The following is an 18304-nucleotide window of genomic DNA, read 5'->3' as shown; positions in this document are numbered from 1 at the left end:
CAGGATTTGGACCTGTTTACAGGATTTGGACCTGAACAGGATTTGGACCTGTTTACAGGATTTGGACCTGTTTACAGGATTTGGACCTGTTTACAGGATTTGGACCTGTTCCACAACCATTTGCAATTGTTGTTTTCTTTCACAAACTTTCAAATACAGAAAATATCATTCTAAAGTTGAAAACATTCTGCCAACACCTCCAGAGACATTTAATCAAGTTTGCCATTGCTAAGAAACTGCCTTAGCCTAATTCCAATGCTTTGGAAGTATATATCAAATAGGGGTGTTATTGTTACCATAAAAGGTGAATGATTGGCATTTTTTTAGGTATAGTTTTAATGCTCGTTCACGTGCACAGTTTCAGGACGGGTCTGATTTATAATGGGAAACATGCGTGCGCCCAGTTTATAAATCTCAATATTTTATTTTTGTACGTGCGCAGTCTTTTCAGAAATTGTGCGCACAGCTGTATCGTGTGAAATGTACATAAATGCTATAAATGAGGCCCCTGAAGAGGGACTGATAACACAGCCTCAAAGCCAACCTTTAACTTCTCATTTTAATGGTGTACGAGCACCACTTTAATGTGTCCTTTAAAAAGTGTAAGGAGCCATGAAATCTTAATTTTTTGTTTAGTGAAAGTGGAAAAGTATGCAAATAGTATTGGGGAACAAAGGCTTCTCTGTGCTGTACTGGTGTCGAGGCCAGAGCTGGCCTGGAGCTCTGCAACAACCTGGCAAACCAGACTTCACAACACTAGCCACGGTTTGCCCCTTAGGTACTGATCTAGGATCAGATTACTTTGATCCGATATCCTAAGTTTTACCATAAAGTGAAACTAACCTGAGATCAGCTTCACCTGATCCATTATTGACAGTCTTCTATGACATATAGGCCTAGTCCTACCAGGTTTACGAAGTCAGTTTTAGTCATAAACTGTTTCAACATGCAACTACTGCTAATGCAGGTTCTGTGGTTTCATTACTTTTCACAGAGTTACAGTTGACTGTTAACATTTAGAATTGGGAATTGGACAAATATGTTCCAGATCTGTGGGTAGGGGCACCTTCTACCTCAGGTTGGTACAACAGGGCGTAAGTGGGAAACATGCGGTGTGTGTTTGTGTGTAACAGGTGTGTGTGTGTGTTTACTTGTTTTGTAGAAAAGGTATTCATGCAGGAGAGGTAGATAGTTACAACACCTCAGAGCTATCCAAAACAGGTTAAACAAGATGGTAGTGTCTTTGTCTCATACATTACATCTAGGTAAATGGTATGCTTGAAGGAGTATGGGACGTTTGTGTTCTTGGCATTGAAATGATACTAGAATATTTAATTACTATATGTTATCTACAGTGCATTCAGAAAGTATTCAGACCCTCCTGTCTCGGAGCTCTATGGACAATTCCTTCGACCTCATGCGCTGTCAACTGTGGGACCTTTTATAGACAGTTGTGTGCCTTTCCAAATCATGTTCAATTGAATTTACCACAGGTGGACTCCAATCAAGTTGTAGAAACATCTCAAAGATGATCAATGGAAACAGGATGCACCTGAGCTCAATTTAGAGTCTCATAGCAAAGGGTCTAAATACTTATGTAAATAAGGTATTTCTGTTTTTTATTTTGAATACATTTGCAAACATTTCTAAAAACCTTTTTTTGCTTTGTCATTATGGGGTATTGTGTGTAAATTTCAGAGGATTTTTATTTATTTAACCCATTTTAGAATTGGGGACGCAGGTAGCCTAGTGGTTAGGGCCAGTAACCGAAAGGTTGCTAGATCGAATCCCCGAGATGACAAGGTAAGAATCTGTCGTTCTGCCCCTGAAGAAGGCAGTTAACCCACTGTTCCTAGGCCGTCATTTTAAATAAGAATTTGTTCTTAACTGACTTGCCTAGTTAATAAATAAAGGTTAAATAAAAAAATAAGGCTATAAAGTAACGAAATTTGGAAAAAGTCAAGGGGTCTGAATACTTTCCGAAGGCACTGTATGTAATATCTGAGTCCTCTGGCGTTGTAAGTAGTGCAAACTAAGTGTTGTGTGTCATGTGACACACAATGTCATATTGTTTCATCATGTATAAGGTGGCTCACCAAACTCCTTCAAATGGAGCATGTGACTTATAGCTTTACCAATGCACACAGTAAGTACTGAGTTTAAAGTTATCTATTAAGAATGGAAGTTGAGGTTTAACCCTCTCAATAGGGATTATATACGGTAGTAAATGATCAATTTACAGTACAGGAAAGTACGAGTTTATTGGGTAAAGTTTTATTACAATGCAAGGTAGTTTTCGGATGTGATAGGGCATGCAAACTTTCATGAATTACAAAGGGAAACCCAGTCGCCAGCTGGCCAGTGACACAAGCTACCAGATGAGCTAAATGCCTTCTACCCTCGCCCTCCGTAGCCGATGTGAGTAATACCTTTAAACACGTTAACATTCACAAGGCCGCAGGGCCAGACGGATTACCAGGATACCTACTCTTCACTGACCCAGTCTGTAAAACCTACATGTTTCAAGTAGACCAGCATAGTCCCTGTGCCTAAGAACACCAAGTTAACCTGTCTAAATGAATCACCCCGTAGCACTCACAACTGTAGCCATGAAATGCTTTGAAAGGCTTGTCATGTTTACATTAACACCATCATCCCAGACCCACTCCAATAGACCCACTCCAATTTGCATACTGACCCAACAGATCCACAGATTACGCAATCTCTATTGCAGTCCACACTGCCCTCTCCCATCTTGCCAAGAGGAACACCTATGTGAGAATGCCGTTCATTGACTACAGCTCAGAATTCGCACCATTGTGCCCGAAAGCTCAATACTAAGTTAAGGACCCTGGGCCATCTCCAGGTGGAGAGGTTAGGCAACAACACATCCGCCATGCTGACCCTCAACACGGGGGCTCCTCAGTGGTGCGTGCTTAGTCCCCTCCTGTACTCCCTGTTCACCAATGACTGCGTGGCTCCACACGACTCCAACACCATCATTAAGTTTACTGACGACACGACAGTGGTAGGCCTGATCACTGACGACGATGAGACAGCCTATAGGGAGAGCCTATAGGGACAGCCTATAGGCGCAGTGCCTAAGACCACTGCGCCTCTCTGGAGGCCCTCTCTGCATTGTTGGGAAGGGTCCGTAAGTAAGCATTTCATTGTTCGTCTACACCGGTTGTTTACGAATTATGTGTCAAATAAAGTTAAATATGGTTTGTGGTAGTTGTTTATCCGATTGGGCAAGAGATTTCGTTTGAAATCCTCAAGACTCAAAACACCCCATGGAGAGTAGCTGCTAATGGTGATCCTAATAAAATACAAAATACCAAAATGAAGGTATTATTACAGATTGTCTCAAGAGTTGTAGCTTTTGCTCCTAAATAAATGCCTGTCAACTGAATAATTTGGTCACTTCCTCCCGCTAACTCCACCTCTCTCTATTCTCAGGTGTTCCAGGCATGTGGGAATCCGAGGGAGGGAGGAACCAGCAGCACCGGGTTGGAGGAGGTGAAGAGGAGTGGGAAGGTTACAGTGGAGGACAGCCCAACCTCTGGGGCTAGGCTGGAGAAACTGGTCAGTGTTTACTGTCCTCTCTCTCTCTCTCTCTCTCTCTCTCTCTCTCACTCTCTCTCTCTATATATATACACACACACACACACACAGTGGGGCAAAAACGTGCAAGTTCTCCCACTTAAAAAGATGAGAGAGGCCTGTAATTTTCCTCATAGGTACACTTCAACTATGACAGACAAAATGAGAGAAAAAAAATCAGAAAATCACATTGTAGGATTTTTAATGAAATTATTTGCAAATTATGGTGGAAAATAAGTATTTGGTCAATAACAAAAGTTTATCTCAATACTTTGTTATATACCCTTTGTTGGCAATGACAGAGGTCAAATGTTTTCTGTCTTCACAAGGTTTTCACACACTGTTGCTGGTATTTTGGCCCATTCCTCCATGCAGATCTCCTCTAGAGCAGTGATGTTTTGGGGCTGTTGCTGGGCAACACGGACTTTCAACTCCCTCCCAAAGATTTTCTATGGGGTTGAGATCTGGAGACAGGCTAGGCCACTCCAGGACCTTGAAATGCTTCTTACGAAGCCACTCCTTCGGTGCCCGGGCGGTGTGTTTGGGATCATTGTCATGCTGAAAGACCCAGCCACGTTTCATCTTCAATGCCCTTGCTGATGGAAGGAGGTTTTCACTCCAAAATCTCACGATACATAGCCCCATTCGTTCTTTCCTTTACACGGATCAGTCGTCCTGGTCCCTTTGCAGAAAAACAGCCCCAAAGCATGATGTTTCCACCCCCATGCTTCACAGTGGGTATGGTGTTCTTTGGATGCAACTCATCATTCTTTGTCCTCCAAACACGAGTTGAGTTTTTACCAAAAAGTTATATTTGGTTTCATCTGACCATATGACATTCTCCCAATCTTCTTCTGGATCATCCAAATGCTCTCTAGCAAACTTTAGATGGGCCTGGACATGTACTGGCTTAAGTAGGGGTACACGTCTGGCACTGCAGGATTTGAGTCCCTGGCGGCGTAGTGTGTTACTGATGGTAGGCTTTGTTACTTTGGTCCCAGCTCTCTCTAGGTCATTCACTAGGTCACCCCGTGTGGTTCTGGGATTTTTGCTCACCATTCTTGTGATCATTTTGACCCCACGGGGTGAGATCTTGCGCGGAGCCCCAGATTGAGGGAGATTATCAGTGGTCTTGTATGTCTTCCATTTCCTAATATTTGCTCCCACAGTTGATTGCTTCAAACCAAGCTGCTTACCTATTGCAAATTCAGTCTTCCCAGCCTGGTGCAGGTCTACAATTTGGTTTCTGGTGTCCTTTGACAGCTCCTTGGTCTTGGCCATAGTGGAGTTTGGAGTGTAACTGTTTGAGGTTGTGGACAGGTGTCTTTTATACTGATAACAAGTTCAAACAGGTGCCATTAATACAGGTAACGAGTGGAGGACAGAGGAGCCTCTTAAAGAAGAGGTTACAGGTCTGTGAGAGCCAGAAATCTTGCTTGTTTGTAGGTGACCAAATACTTATTTTCCACCATAATTTGCAAATAAATTCATTAAAAATCCTACAATGTGATTTTCTGGATTTTTTTCCCCTCATTTTGTCTGTCATAGTTGAAGTGTACCTATGATGAAAATTACAGGCCTCTCTCATCTTTTTAAGTGGAATAACTTGCACAATTGGTGGCTGACTAAATGCTTTTTTGCCCCAATGTGTATATACACTGCTCAAAAAAATAAAGGGAACACTTAAACAACACAATGTAACTCCAAGTCAATCACACTTCTGTGAAATCAAACTGTCCACTTAGGAAGCAACACTGATTGACAATATATTTCACATGCTGTTGTGCAAATGGAATAGACAACAGGTGGAAATTATAGGCAATTAGCAAGACACCGCCAATAAAGGAGTGGTTCTGCAGGTGGTGACCACAGACCACTTCTCAGTTCCTATGCTTCCTGGCTGATGTTTTGGTCACTTTTGAATGCTGGCGGTGCTTTCACTATAGTGGTAGCATGAGACGGAGTCTACAACCCACACAAGTGGCTCAGGTAGTGCAGCTCATCCAGGATGACACATCAATGCGAGCTGTGGCAAGAAGATTTGCTGTGTCTGTCAGCTTAGTGTCCAGAGAATGGAGACGCTACCAGGAGACAGGCCAGTACATCAGGAGACGTGGAGGAGGCCGTAGGAGGGCAACAACTCAGCAGCAGGACCGCTACCTCCGCCTTTGTGCAAGGAGGAGCAGGAGGAGCACTGCCAGAGCCCTGCAAAATTACCTCCAGCAGGCCACAAATGTGCATGTGTCTGCTCAAACAGTCAGAAACAGACTCCATGAGGGTGGTATGAGGGCCTGACGTCCACAGGTGGGGGTTGTGCTTACAGCCCAACACCGTGCAGGACGTTTGGCATTTGCCAGAGAACACCAAGATTGGCAAATTCACCACTGGTGCCCTGTGCTCTTCACAGATGAAAGCAGGTTCACACTGAGCACATGTGACAGACGTGACAGTCTGGAGACGCCGTTGAGAATGTTCTGCTGCCTGCAACATCCTCCAGCCTAACCGGTTTGGCAGTGGGTCAGTCATGGTGTGGGGTGGCATTTCTTTGGGGGGCCGCACATCCCTCCTTGTGCTCGCCAGAGGTAGCCTGACTGCCATTAGGTACCGAGATGAGATCCTCAGACCCCTTGTGAGATCATATGCTGTTGCGGTTGGCCCTGGGTTCCTCCTAATGCAAGACAATGCTAGACCTCATGTGGCTGGAGTGTGTCAGCAGTTCCTGTAAGAGGAAGGCATTGATGCTATGGACTGGCCTGCCCGTTCCCCAGACCTGAATCCAATTGAGCACATCTGGGACATCATGTCTCGCTCCATCCACCAACGCCACGTTGCACCACAGACTGTCCAGGAGTTGGCGGATGCTTTAGTCCCGCTCTGGGAGGAGATCCCTCAGGAGACCATCCGCCACCTCATCAGGAGCATGCCCAGGCGTTGTAGGGAGGTCATACAGGCAGGTGGAGGCCACACACACTACTGAGCCTCATTTTGACTTGTTTTAAGGACATTGCATCAAAGTTGGATCAGCCTGTAGTGTGGTTTTCCACTTTAATTTTGAGTGTGACTCCAAATCCAGACCTCCATGGGTTGATAAATTTGATTTCCATTGATCATTTTTGTGTGATTTTGTTGTCAGCACATTCAACTCTGTAAAGAAAAAAGTATTTAATAAGAATTTTTCATTCATTCAGATCTAGGATGTGTTATTTTAGTGTTCCCTTTATTTTTTTGAGCAGTGTATATATATATATATATATATTTATATATATATGATACGGTGTCTGTTTAGTCGTGTAATGCTACAGTCAAGAATGCAATGAGTCAGATGAATATGAAATGTGAGGAAATGGAAACAACCATTGTCTCCCAAAAATTAACACACTGTTGTTTGTTTATTGCTCATACAAAAGCTATTTACAGAAAGCGTGAATGCTTGAACAAACATGATATTGAATAGCTTTTGATAGTAGTTTCCAGTACACAGGTTGTATTCATTAATTAACCACCAAATGAAAGAAATGGTACTGAAACAGGGAGGGACTACCTGAACTGGTCCAATAAGAAATGCCTGTTTTTGTTTTCCATTGCAAAACGCCCCCAGGTGTCTGATGTGTCGAGGAGGCTGAGGGACATGCAGCCCTACTGGGTCTCGTTACCCAGCACCCTCTGCAGTGACAGGGTGGCCACTAGGTCCCAAGCAGACAAGTGCTGGAACGGCATGGCCCGTGCCAGGTAGGACCCTTAAACCACGTCTGTGTGTGTGCATGCATGCTATGTGTGTGTTCATGCTTGCATGCATACATATTTGTGTGGGTGCCTCTGCATGTGTGGATCATGCATGTGTGAGTGTGTGTGTATTTGAGTTCTCCCCAGTCATCCTCTCTCCTTGTCTCCCAGGTACCTTCCAGAGGTGATGGGTGACGGCCTGGCTAGTCAGATCAACAACCCTGAGGTAGAGATCGACATCACCAAGCCAGACATGACTATACGCCAACAGATCATGCAGCTCAAGATCATGACCAACCGCCTCAAGAACGCTTTCAATGGCAACGATGTGGACTTTCAGGACACCAGTGAGTATAGATCTAGGATCAGCTCATCATATGCAAATACTGACTCCAACCATAGAGGGAATATCGCAAAATGGACCTTACCTCAGAGTTTAGATGCAATGTCATCCTACTCCTGAGGGCAAAAGCTGTGTGGACAACAGAGAGGTCTCCCTCATGGTCAAAACACTATATGTTGACATGACTACTGGAAATATTTGATATGTTGTTTTGATTGTCTCCAGTGTCGTTCCATGTAATTTCATCAAACTATGACACCCACCATCTCAGATTGTTCTGAAATCATTTCTGTGGTGTCGTGTCTTTGGCTATGTCGGATTAAGTGATATGACATGCTATTCTATAAAATTATTTCTCCGTAATTAATATCACCTGATTGAGCTAATCATGTAAATGTAATTAACTAGAGAGTCGGGCACCACAAAGAATATTTATAGAGCTGTTATCTTCCGAATAAACTCTTAAAGACCAAGTAATATTTTACATCAATAGCAGTCAATATCAATCGTCATCTTACTTAAGTCTCATCTGAAAGTTGTACATTCTTAGTTATCTGCACGAACGCTGGCTAGCAATTCGAATCAGCAATACAAAATTGGGTTTAATTATTTATTTACTAAATACCTAACTAATCACACAGAATTACACATACACATAATTAAATCATAACTTGATTACAAATTGTGTCATAAAGGAAAACGTCCCTAGTAGGTGGAACAGATATGACAGCTTGTTACACAAAGGAAAAGGGCTGGGTTTGAGCGAAAGAGCGGGAAGACTGAGGAACAAAGGGAAGAAGCTGTGCTATCGTAAATACAGTATCTTATGCATTCTAAATTACCGCCCATTTGGAAAAGGAAAATGCAATAAATTTTTACTCTGAGCTGTGCTTCGGTAGGTTGGTGGTAGATGGAAGGCCGTGTTGCCCAACAGAGTCCTTTGAAGAATGTCTCTGGTGGCGAATTGGATACGATGTAGTAACGTCGTTGTGGTGGTAGACGGAATACTCTGTCTGTTCCTTCCTAACCTCCCTTTGCAGCTGCGGTTCCTAACCCAACGGCTAGGAGGTCTCACTTCTCAAATCAAATCAAATCAAATCAAATCAAATCAAATTTTATTTGTCACATACACATGGTTAGCAGATGTTAATGCAAGTGTAGCGAAATGCTTGTGCTTCTAGTTCCGACAATGCAGTAATAACGAACAAGTAATCTAACTAACAATTCCAAAAAAACTACTGTCTTATACACAGTGAAAGGGGATAAAGAATATGTACATAAGGATATAAAAAATGAGTGATGGTACAGAGCAGCATAGGCAAGATACAGTAGATGATATCGAGTACAGTATATACATATGAGATGAGTATGTAAACCAAGTGGCATAGTTAAAGTGGCTAGTGATACATGTATTACATAAGGATGCAGTCGATGATATAGAGTACAGTATATACGTATGCATATGAGATGAATAATGTAGGGTAAGTAACATTATATAAGGTAGCATTGTTTAAAGTGGCTAGTGATATATTTACATCATTTCCCATCAATTCCCATTATTAAAGTGGCTGGAGTTGAGTCAGTGTCATTGACAGTGTGTTGGCAGCACATAAGTGAATAAGAGTTCAAAGTTCATACCATTCGCAACCAAAGCTCACGCTGATGTTGGCTTCATTCTGTAGTTATTATCTGAACCATTCTGACATAGGACCATCGTCCTACATCCCCGGAACAGGAAGTTCTATTGTCGTCAAGGGCTTACGTATATAGGAAGGGAGAGGAGGGCATGTTTGAAAAGTTTTATAGCCCATCTCCCTTCACAGGGGCAGGCCACTGATTGAGCAGCCCTATCTTATGAAAACCCACATCTCACATTTTAGAAGCTAAAATCACATTTCATCCCATCACAAATAATTTCATATTCAAACATTTAAATTGAACAACAATTCCATGTGAATCCGATACCTCTGATGTGTAGACTTTCCACTGTAGAATTTATGTCATCTAATCATTGATGAGAATGTCTCAGATGACAACCGAACTGACATCATATTCATTAAGTACCACGCATATGTTCAATTGTTCGGATTACGAAAATATAGTTAATTTCCCCCACCTTCTGATGTTCCCAGAATGTCTATGTTAACCAAGGGTTTTGCAAATGTAACCTCAGTATGGTAGAGAGAGGAAAAAAGGGGGGAAGAGGTATTTATGACTGTCATAAACCTATCCCCCAGGCCAACGTCATGACAGTAGTTAGCAACAGATAAGAATTCCGGAAGCATTATTTTATTTAAATATAATTAGATTAAGCTAATTGATTTATAGGATTAATATAATATTCAATAATTATAGTACCTAACATCCGATTTGGACCAAAATATTTCTAACAATCAGTAAGACATGAGTAATCCGAAGAAGTGGTCAAAAGCACAGACCCCCCCACACCAATCCCACCCCAACAACAATCAGTGTCAGTTCTATATGTTTGACAAGTAGAATAGAGCCGAGGCTCAGAGTATTGTCTCTTCATCCTATGTAATGTATTCTCTGTGATTTTGGTGATGTTGTTTTCCCCTCTTCAGAAAAAAAGTGTCATTGGATTCATGTCCCATCCTACATCCTGATAGTACCTGTTTCTGACCACTAGATGGTGCTGTTCCTGCTATTAGGTTATTGTTTTTTTAGTAATCTCCCCCCCCCCCATTGTTAAAGGGATAGTTCACCCAAATTACACAATTACGTATTGGTTGCTTTACCCCGTAGCAGTTTATGGATCAGGTATGACAGCAACCCATGCTTTGGTTTCATTTACCTGGCCACTGTTTCAAATGCTAACTTTTTAGCATCTGTGGCACAAATCCAATGCATGTCAATTAAATTACAAAAATTTGAAGTTTCACACTTCATATCCAAGTCATCTATATGTAACATCATTGAGTTACACAATACGTTTTTAGATACTTTAGGATGATTTGGCAAGCGTGAAAACATGAATTTAGGTACCATTGTAAAGTTAGCATTTGAAACAATGGCTTGGTAAATAAAACCAAAACATAGGTTGCTGTCCTACCAGAGGGGCAAGCTACATTTGCTCAGGGTTTCTGAAGCTAACTAGCTTAATTTGGCTTCACATATTGCTCGTACGCCTGACGCTAACTCTAGCAGGCTTATAACTGTGCATGCATGTTGCACATGGCTAGTTGAATGCCAAACTCTTCATTGAGGCGATGCTGAAACATCAACCCACATATTTTAATTTGTGCCAAAATCTAAATGAAAGAAAAGTTATCTTACAAGTTGCAAATTCAAGAGGCTGTGGTGTGAAATAGGCTTTTTGAAGTGCCGTCTTATTTCGTATTACTTATCGTTATAGCCTACTTTCAAATCCAATTTTATTTGTCACATACACATGGTTAGCAGATGTTTAATGCTAGTGTAGCGATATGCTTTGGGGTGCTTATCAATGCACAACCACAAGCGCCTTTTCCCCACTCCAATCGATAAAATAATTGTATTAAGTCATGCAAAAGTGTTACTGTGAATGAAGTTTAAAATGCATTCTGTCATTTCTAAATGTGCAATGTGATATATTTGATTATTGAAACATTTTTGCACACAAAAACATTTGATCAATACAATATTTTACAATCTTCATCCTCAAATGAAGGAGATGATGCCACAATCTTTGCAAGAGGGAGGGAATCTGATTTCATTGGTCCTCAACTTGTGGTTCAGTCATTTTATTCAGGTTAAGTGGGGTTAGCTGTGAGTTAGCCTGCCCCAGAGCAGGTAAGTTCTGAATGATTCGTTGCCATAGAAACCTGGACAGCCAGAAGAGGACTGGCCACCCCACATAGCCTGGTTCCTCTCTAGGTTTCTTCCTAGGTTTTGGCCTTTCTAGGGAGTTTTTCCTAGCCACCGTGCTTCTACACCTGCATTGCTTGCTGTTTGGGGTTTTAGGCTGGGTTTCTGTACAGCACTTTGAGATATCAGCTGATGTACGAAGGGCTATATAAATAAATTTGATTTGATTTGATTTTGATTTGATAAAAGGTGAGGCATTTTCATGTGACCGGTTAAACTCAGAGTTGACCAAAGTTACCTTGCTAACTCCTCAAACCTGGTTCTTAGGATACCCCTCTGGACCATTGACGGTTTACAGTCTACATGTCATTTTGTAATTTGAGTAATCTATCCCTTTAATGATGAGGGGGGTGGGCGATTCAAAAAATAATAATTGGAGGAGGAACAGTACCATCTACTGGTCATAACTTGGTAATAGCAGGATGTGGGATGGGACATAAACAACTTCAACGACAAATTTCTCTGAACAGTGGGGAAAAAAACATCACCAAATTCACAGAGAATACATTACACGGGATGAAGAGACAATACTCTGAGCTACAGCTCCATACTACTTGTCAAACAGAGAATTGATACTATATACTGATTGGCATGGGGTGTCTAACGGTGCCCTAGAGAAAAGTTTGATCCAAATGTTAGGTACTATATTTATTCAATATTATATGAATCTCATAAATAAACAATTGCCAATTTGTGTGCATTCAGTTACGTTAATTTGTCAGAGATGAATTCTATTTCAACAAAGGTTGCAGGAAGGCTAATTTAATCCGTTTCTAACAACAAATGATTTCAGAACAAACTGACATAGTGGGTGTCTAAAACTTCTTTCTTGTGTTTTTGAGGTGGAACGACCCTCCATCCAGCTTTCTATGTGTGTTGCTAGAAAACCAAACCAATCCCTTTCATAACATTTGTTTGTTGATAAAGTAGACCTAGAGAGAGAGAATATTTAAGAAGCCTATCGTCAGTGAAGAGTTAGCTCACATGATTTAAAAAGACGTCGCTATTTCAGTGATATTTTTATAATATTGCGGTTGAATTAAGTTACCAGCTAAAGAACTTGCCCTAAATTGTTATGCCATTTGTTATAACTGAGGTAAGATTATTATACTGTTTTATTTTATTGTGTTGCATTTTGTAAATCTCATTGTGTGAACACTGGCACAGAAACCCTAATCTGGGGCTTGAACCTGGGAGAGTATAAGGACACTGCTGAGCTGCAAAACAACTAACCAAAATCTAAAACTGAGTCTTACCAGGAACTTTAACCTTAACCCATCAAATGCCTGATTCAAACGCTGTTTGTAGTTTAAGAATTATAAAGGGATAAGGAATTCGATATTATAAAGCTTTTGGAGTGGTTTCATTGCAGTGATACTAGCTTGTGACCAGGTTGTGACACAGTAAACAGATGGGTGGGAGAATCATTGAGTGCATGTAAAGTTTAGCAGCATCTGTTGACATTTGGTTTCTGATGAATTTGACATTTACCAGGTTGCTTTTTGCTATTCCATTTACTTGTTTTATTTGTTTTTTGAAAGGTTAGAGTCAATAATTATTTCAAATGTGAAACCATCTCAATCCTCTGTCCCTTTTACAGTTTCCTCAGGCTGATGGGTCTCACTGTTCCTGATGGAGACAGTTTTAGTTGTGTTCAATGTAAGACATGAGTGGTCCAACCAGTCAGCTATTTTGGGAGAATGCTGATGATCCTATAATTGGCCACATCTCCAGCCTAGAAGATTGGTGTTATGACAGCAGATTTCCAGTCGTCAGGGAACACTGCTTGTTTAATTGATAGATTTACCAGATGAGTGACTGGAGAGCTCAGGGTGCTGGAGTTTTTCTTCAGGAGGGCGGAGTCATTTCCATACACATCCTGTGCCTTGGAGTTTTTAAGATGAGTTAGGATTGAATTATCTCCTGCTCAGGCACTTCAGCTGTGTTAAAAACAGGAGAGGTAGAGTCCGAGAAAGTGTTCACTTTATTTCAAGGGCCAAATGTTACTGTCAGGTTCTCAACGGAGTCTTTAAAGACATTGTTAAATGTTGAGGCTATTTCATCTTCATTTTAAAATTCATTGTATTTTCCTGCTATGCGTTTGCAAATTTTTTGGATAATGTGTTGAGATTGTCCCGTAGATGTTTACTATTTCCTCTAGCATGGTTGATAAGACCAATAACAATGTTGGCTTTGGCCTTTCTAAGCTTGTTGACAACTTTATTGCGCAAATCCTTAAAAATCCTAATCTCAGTACTTACACCTGTTTTCAGAGCAGTTTGAGAGCAAAGACTCAAAAGGTATGCTGTTGGAGACCTGCTTTTTGTCTTGTCTGTACATGAATCTCTTTTTGGTTAGCTTCCTGGTGATGACAGTCAGATTATGATCTGATATTTATTTATTTATTTTCCACTGGTGGAATCGCTTCAAAATGTTCATAGAATATGTTGTTTGGTGATGGTGGACAGTATACTGTATGCCAACAACAGTGAATGACATTTATAGTGACAGTGTTACGGTTACTGCAATACATTTGATTTCCATTGAGCGGGTGAATTCAAGTTGGGTGCATTTAATACTTTACATCAGTGGAGGCTCCTCAGAGGAGGAAGGGGAGGACCATTCTCCTCAGTGAATATCATAAAATATCAATTTTAAAACATTGAAAAAGTTATCCTTTTTAGATAAAACTATACTAAATATATTCACTTCACCAAATAATTGATTAAAACACGCTGTTTTGCAATGAAGGTCTACAGTAGCCTCAACAGCACTCTGTACGGAGGCACAATGGTGTAGCCGGAGGAGAGTGCATAGACTAGAGGCTAGAATGAATACAACGTGGCTGCTATGAAAATGAACATGAATGAACAACAAAATGTTTATGAACAACAAAATGTTTATGCGTGATCAGAGGTGTATTCATTCTGCCGATTCTGTTGAAAAACGTTTCTTAACGCGCGGAAGCAAACAAAATGGGGATAAAAATAGCTGAATTTGTCCAATAGAAACATTCGTTTGCCACTGGACCAATGATTACACCCTAGATCAGCTAGATGCAGGCAAGAGTGTGTAAGGTGGTATTGAATGTGTCACTGTCTGTCCATGTGCCCCTGTTTGTCATCTAAAAATGTTCTCTCAACCTGTGTGCACTTACGTTGTAAACTTTCCTTCATAGGCTAGGTTGGAGCAACCCCATGATGGGTTTTGGGAAAATGTTAGTATAATGCAGTAGCCTAAACCTATTGATGTTGCCTTGAACTGGGTGAATGGAATATGAATGACAGTCATCCAACATGCTGTAATAGAAATAAGGCCATGTGCTCATGAAAAAAAAATGTCCTCCCTCATCATAAACGGCACTGACCACCACTGCTTTACATACACAAGCAGCCCCCACACCCATTTGCCTGTCTTTTCTGAAAACTTTGTACCCTGGCATAGCATAAGCAGCCTCAGGTGATGTTTTGGTTAGCCATTTTTCAGATAAACAAAGGTAATCCAAATTTTAATCAGTCAATAGTTTTTTAATCTGATCGGTTTTTGAGGTGATGCTTCTGATGTTCAAATGACCCACGAGCATCATTTTGGTTTCTCCTGAGGATACCGGAGAAATTTTGCTTGGTTTGTTGTTTGAAAGAGGGTGAGAGAGCATTTTTCGAGCTGGAACTCCCGGTGATATTTTGATTAGCGCTTTAATGAGTTCATATGGATGGTGCATAGTGCTTCTGAGATGTGGGCTGAAGTGTGTGTGTAACTTCGCCACCGTTGACAGTAGTCCCACTGGTAGATGATTACCTTGACTGGTGGTAAGAATGTCAGGGGAGGAGCATCCATCTGTAGAGCCTGGATTCATCTGGATTCATCCCCAGTAGTATTGTCATCTGGTAGGTGAGTAGCTGTCTGGGCCAGACTGGCCTCCATTGTCCCTCTGTTCTTGTACATTTGGTTGGTGCGATTGCTCAGCGGTTGTTTAGAAGAGATGAATAGATAACTTGTTGGCTAGATGGATTTTGAGTAATGCATTGACTGGGCCGATGTTCAGGACTCCAACAGGAAAACACTGATACAATCAGCAGTGTAAAAACACAGGTTGTAAGAAAGGATTTTGGGCAAAAATCGCCACAAGCTGCCTTTGCATTATGTTTACTTTTCAAAATGTCAAACATAAAGAGCTCCGCTCAATTTAGACCTCGATTTTGGCTCCTACACAAGTTAATTATGAAATGCTAGCGGCCATGGATTGTGTGCCATTCAGCGCTGTATAGGTCTCGACTGACAGCTGTTCTGAACTTGAGCACATCGCACAAGAAGAAGTTGCCCCCATCCCTCCCGCTAATTGGGCAACTTTTGCAAATGTTTTGTTGTCTGAGTGCAGGACATGCTGTAAATCACGGAGACTCAATGTATTTTGAAAGATGAGACATTGAGGATTATAAAAAATACCTCTGATGTCGCACAAGCAAGCCAAACACCCGCGACTCCAAATGAATAGCAAATAGCACGTCCATATCATAAAACTCGTGTAATATACAGTGTCAACATTTATGATCACTATGTTTGATGTATAGTTACAATATGACCCTGGGTTATTCTGAACAGAATGAGCCTGTTTGTTGTATTGTGAAGGAAATTGGCAGCAGACTACACATCTGAATTATGATGTTTCTCTGAATTGCTTTGTGAAAGCCTAACACTGCAAAATTGTGTTTTATCATTTAGCTAGTTATGTTGGCAATAGAACAAGCTTTCAAATCATGCCCACCTGACCCAGATTACGATTTATAATGGACTGTTTTTGGATTGTGTAAATAACAGAAATTGTGTAAAGGCAGGGATGCAGGGCTGTGTTCCTAACAAAACAACTACAAGTGTGCTTGCTCCAGTTTCTCAACGGCACAGCTAGGATAGCTTAAGAAGCACGTTATAGTTGAAGACTATTCTTTGAGTCATAAAAGTGCATTGAAATTACTTAGAAATAGTGCACACTTTGGAGAGGTGTGTGGCCACTTGGAAACACCAGTTTGTCCTCTCACTCAGACCCTTGTCATTTTTTGTCTTACAGTATGTTGCACCTACCACAAATTTTCCAGGAATTTCTGATCATGTTACTGAACGTATCCAGAGTATATTCAGATTTCCTTGTCAACAAATGAGGCAAAAATTACAGTACATTTAAAATGCTCATCCCTCCCGAGTGGCGCAGTGGTAACTGTGCTACTAAAGATGCTGGGTTCGAGTCCAGGTTCTGTCGCAGCCGGCATGGGGCGTCGCCCAATTAGCCCAGCGTCGTCTGGGTTAGGGGAGGGTTTGGCTGGCAGGGATGTCCTTGTCCCATCGAGCACCATTAACTCCTGTGGCGGGCCGGGCACATTGCACGCTGACACGGTCGCCAGGTGTACAGTGTTTCCTCTGACACATTGGTGCGGCTAGCTTCCGGGTTAAGTGGGCATTGTGTCAAGAAGCAGTGCGGCTTGGTTGGGTTGGGTTTCGGAGGACGCATGGCTTTCGACCTTCGCCTCTCCCGAGTCCGTACAGGAGTTGCAGTGATGAGACAAGACTGTAACTAGCATTTGGATACCACGAAATAGGGGTTAAAAATGAATTAAATAAAAGTTCAAATGTAAACTGCAGACAAAAGCAACATCTTGGCCTTGTACTGTTATAATCTCCACCTGGCACAGCCAGAAGAGGACTGGCCACCCCTCAGAGCCTGGTTCCTCTCTAGGTTTCTTCCTAGGTTCCTGCCTTTCTAGGGACTTTTTCCGAGCCACCGTGCTTCTACATCTGCATTGTTTGCTGTTTGGGGTTTTAGGCTGGGTTTGTGTCTAGCATTTTGTGACTTCGGCTGATGTAAAAAGGGCTTTATAAACAAATTGGATTTGATTTGAGTGTAATGTGTTTGGATTCCGTCTTGTCAGGTTGACTGTTGTGACCTCATCTTCAGTATAATAAGTTCCCCATAATCTCCAAATTGTTCCCTTTTAATTTCTACCATAGTTATTGATATGCTTTCCGTACTTCTGTAAGAAACATTTCAATGTAGCCCTATCCATATAGGTCAGTACCCACAAGTATAAGGTGATAAAATAATATATTTTTAAAACAAAATGTAGAAACGCGCCGTTTTCACATAGACTAAGGTATGGCGCTGGATATAATGCATATGAGGTTGAAAAGTGGTAGAATTGCCCTGTAAGATTAACATTCTAACTTCCTTGTTCTCTTCAACTTTGTTATAACTGGCATATAAGCCAGAGAAACTGTATTATTTTCTCAAAAAATGTCCGTTCTCCGTCTTTGTCTTCAGGTGATGATGTCAGTGGTTCAGGAAGCGGGATGTGCACAGATGAAAACTGTCCCCGGGGCCCGCGCCTCATGGTCCCCAGCACAGACAGACCCAAAGTGTACGCCTACCCTCCGGAGAACAAGAAGGTTGTGAAAGCATCAGCTGACCACAACCTCCCATCCATCGCCTTCTACCTGCTCTCATTGGTTATGTTGCTGCTCCGGCGATAATTGATAGGGTATTCCATCAATCGAGACTGAGTTTGGAACATGGGGGGCAGGACGAGGGGTGGGAAGAGAAGAGAAGATGTCGTGGGGTTACTTACTTACTTTGCCAAAACAAAACAAAAATAACGAGAAAAAAACCCGAATGGACTTCCTTTTGGTCTCGGATAAGAACAAACGTTGTAATGAGTATTATATTATTCAGAAATATTTTGGTTCTGTTCTTGTCTTTTATTTTACGGTATACGGCACCAC

General features: G+C 41.5%; 1 protein-coding gene across 1 annotated transcript in view; it reads left to right on the top strand.

Moving 5' to 3' along the window:
• The window catches only part of LOC112237403 (glypican-1-like), a 142680-nt gene that overhangs the window by 124119 nt on the left and 257 nt on the right, over nt 1-18304 (top strand). The window contains exons 8-11 of the mRNA XM_042308283.1: nt 3460-3585; nt 7202-7332; nt 7498-7673; nt 17847-18304. The exon at nt 17847-18304 is cut by the window's right edge and continues 257 nt beyond it. Of these exons, the coding sequence (XP_042164217.1) occupies nt 3460-3585; nt 7202-7332; nt 7498-7673; nt 17847-18055 (642 nt within the window). The 3' untranslated portion in view covers nt 18056-18304. The remainder of the gene's footprint in view (nt 1-3459; nt 3586-7201; nt 7333-7497; nt 7674-17846) is intronic.

The sequence above is a fragment of the Oncorhynchus tshawytscha genome, linkage group LG28, assembly GCF_018296145.1.
Source record: "Oncorhynchus tshawytscha isolate Ot180627B linkage group LG28, Otsh_v2.0, whole genome shotgun sequence".
Lineage (NCBI taxonomy): Eukaryota > Metazoa > Chordata > Actinopteri > Salmoniformes > Salmonidae > Oncorhynchus > Oncorhynchus tshawytscha.
Note: the sequence above shows the minus strand (reverse complement) of the source record. Positions and strands in the feature narration are given on the sequence as shown.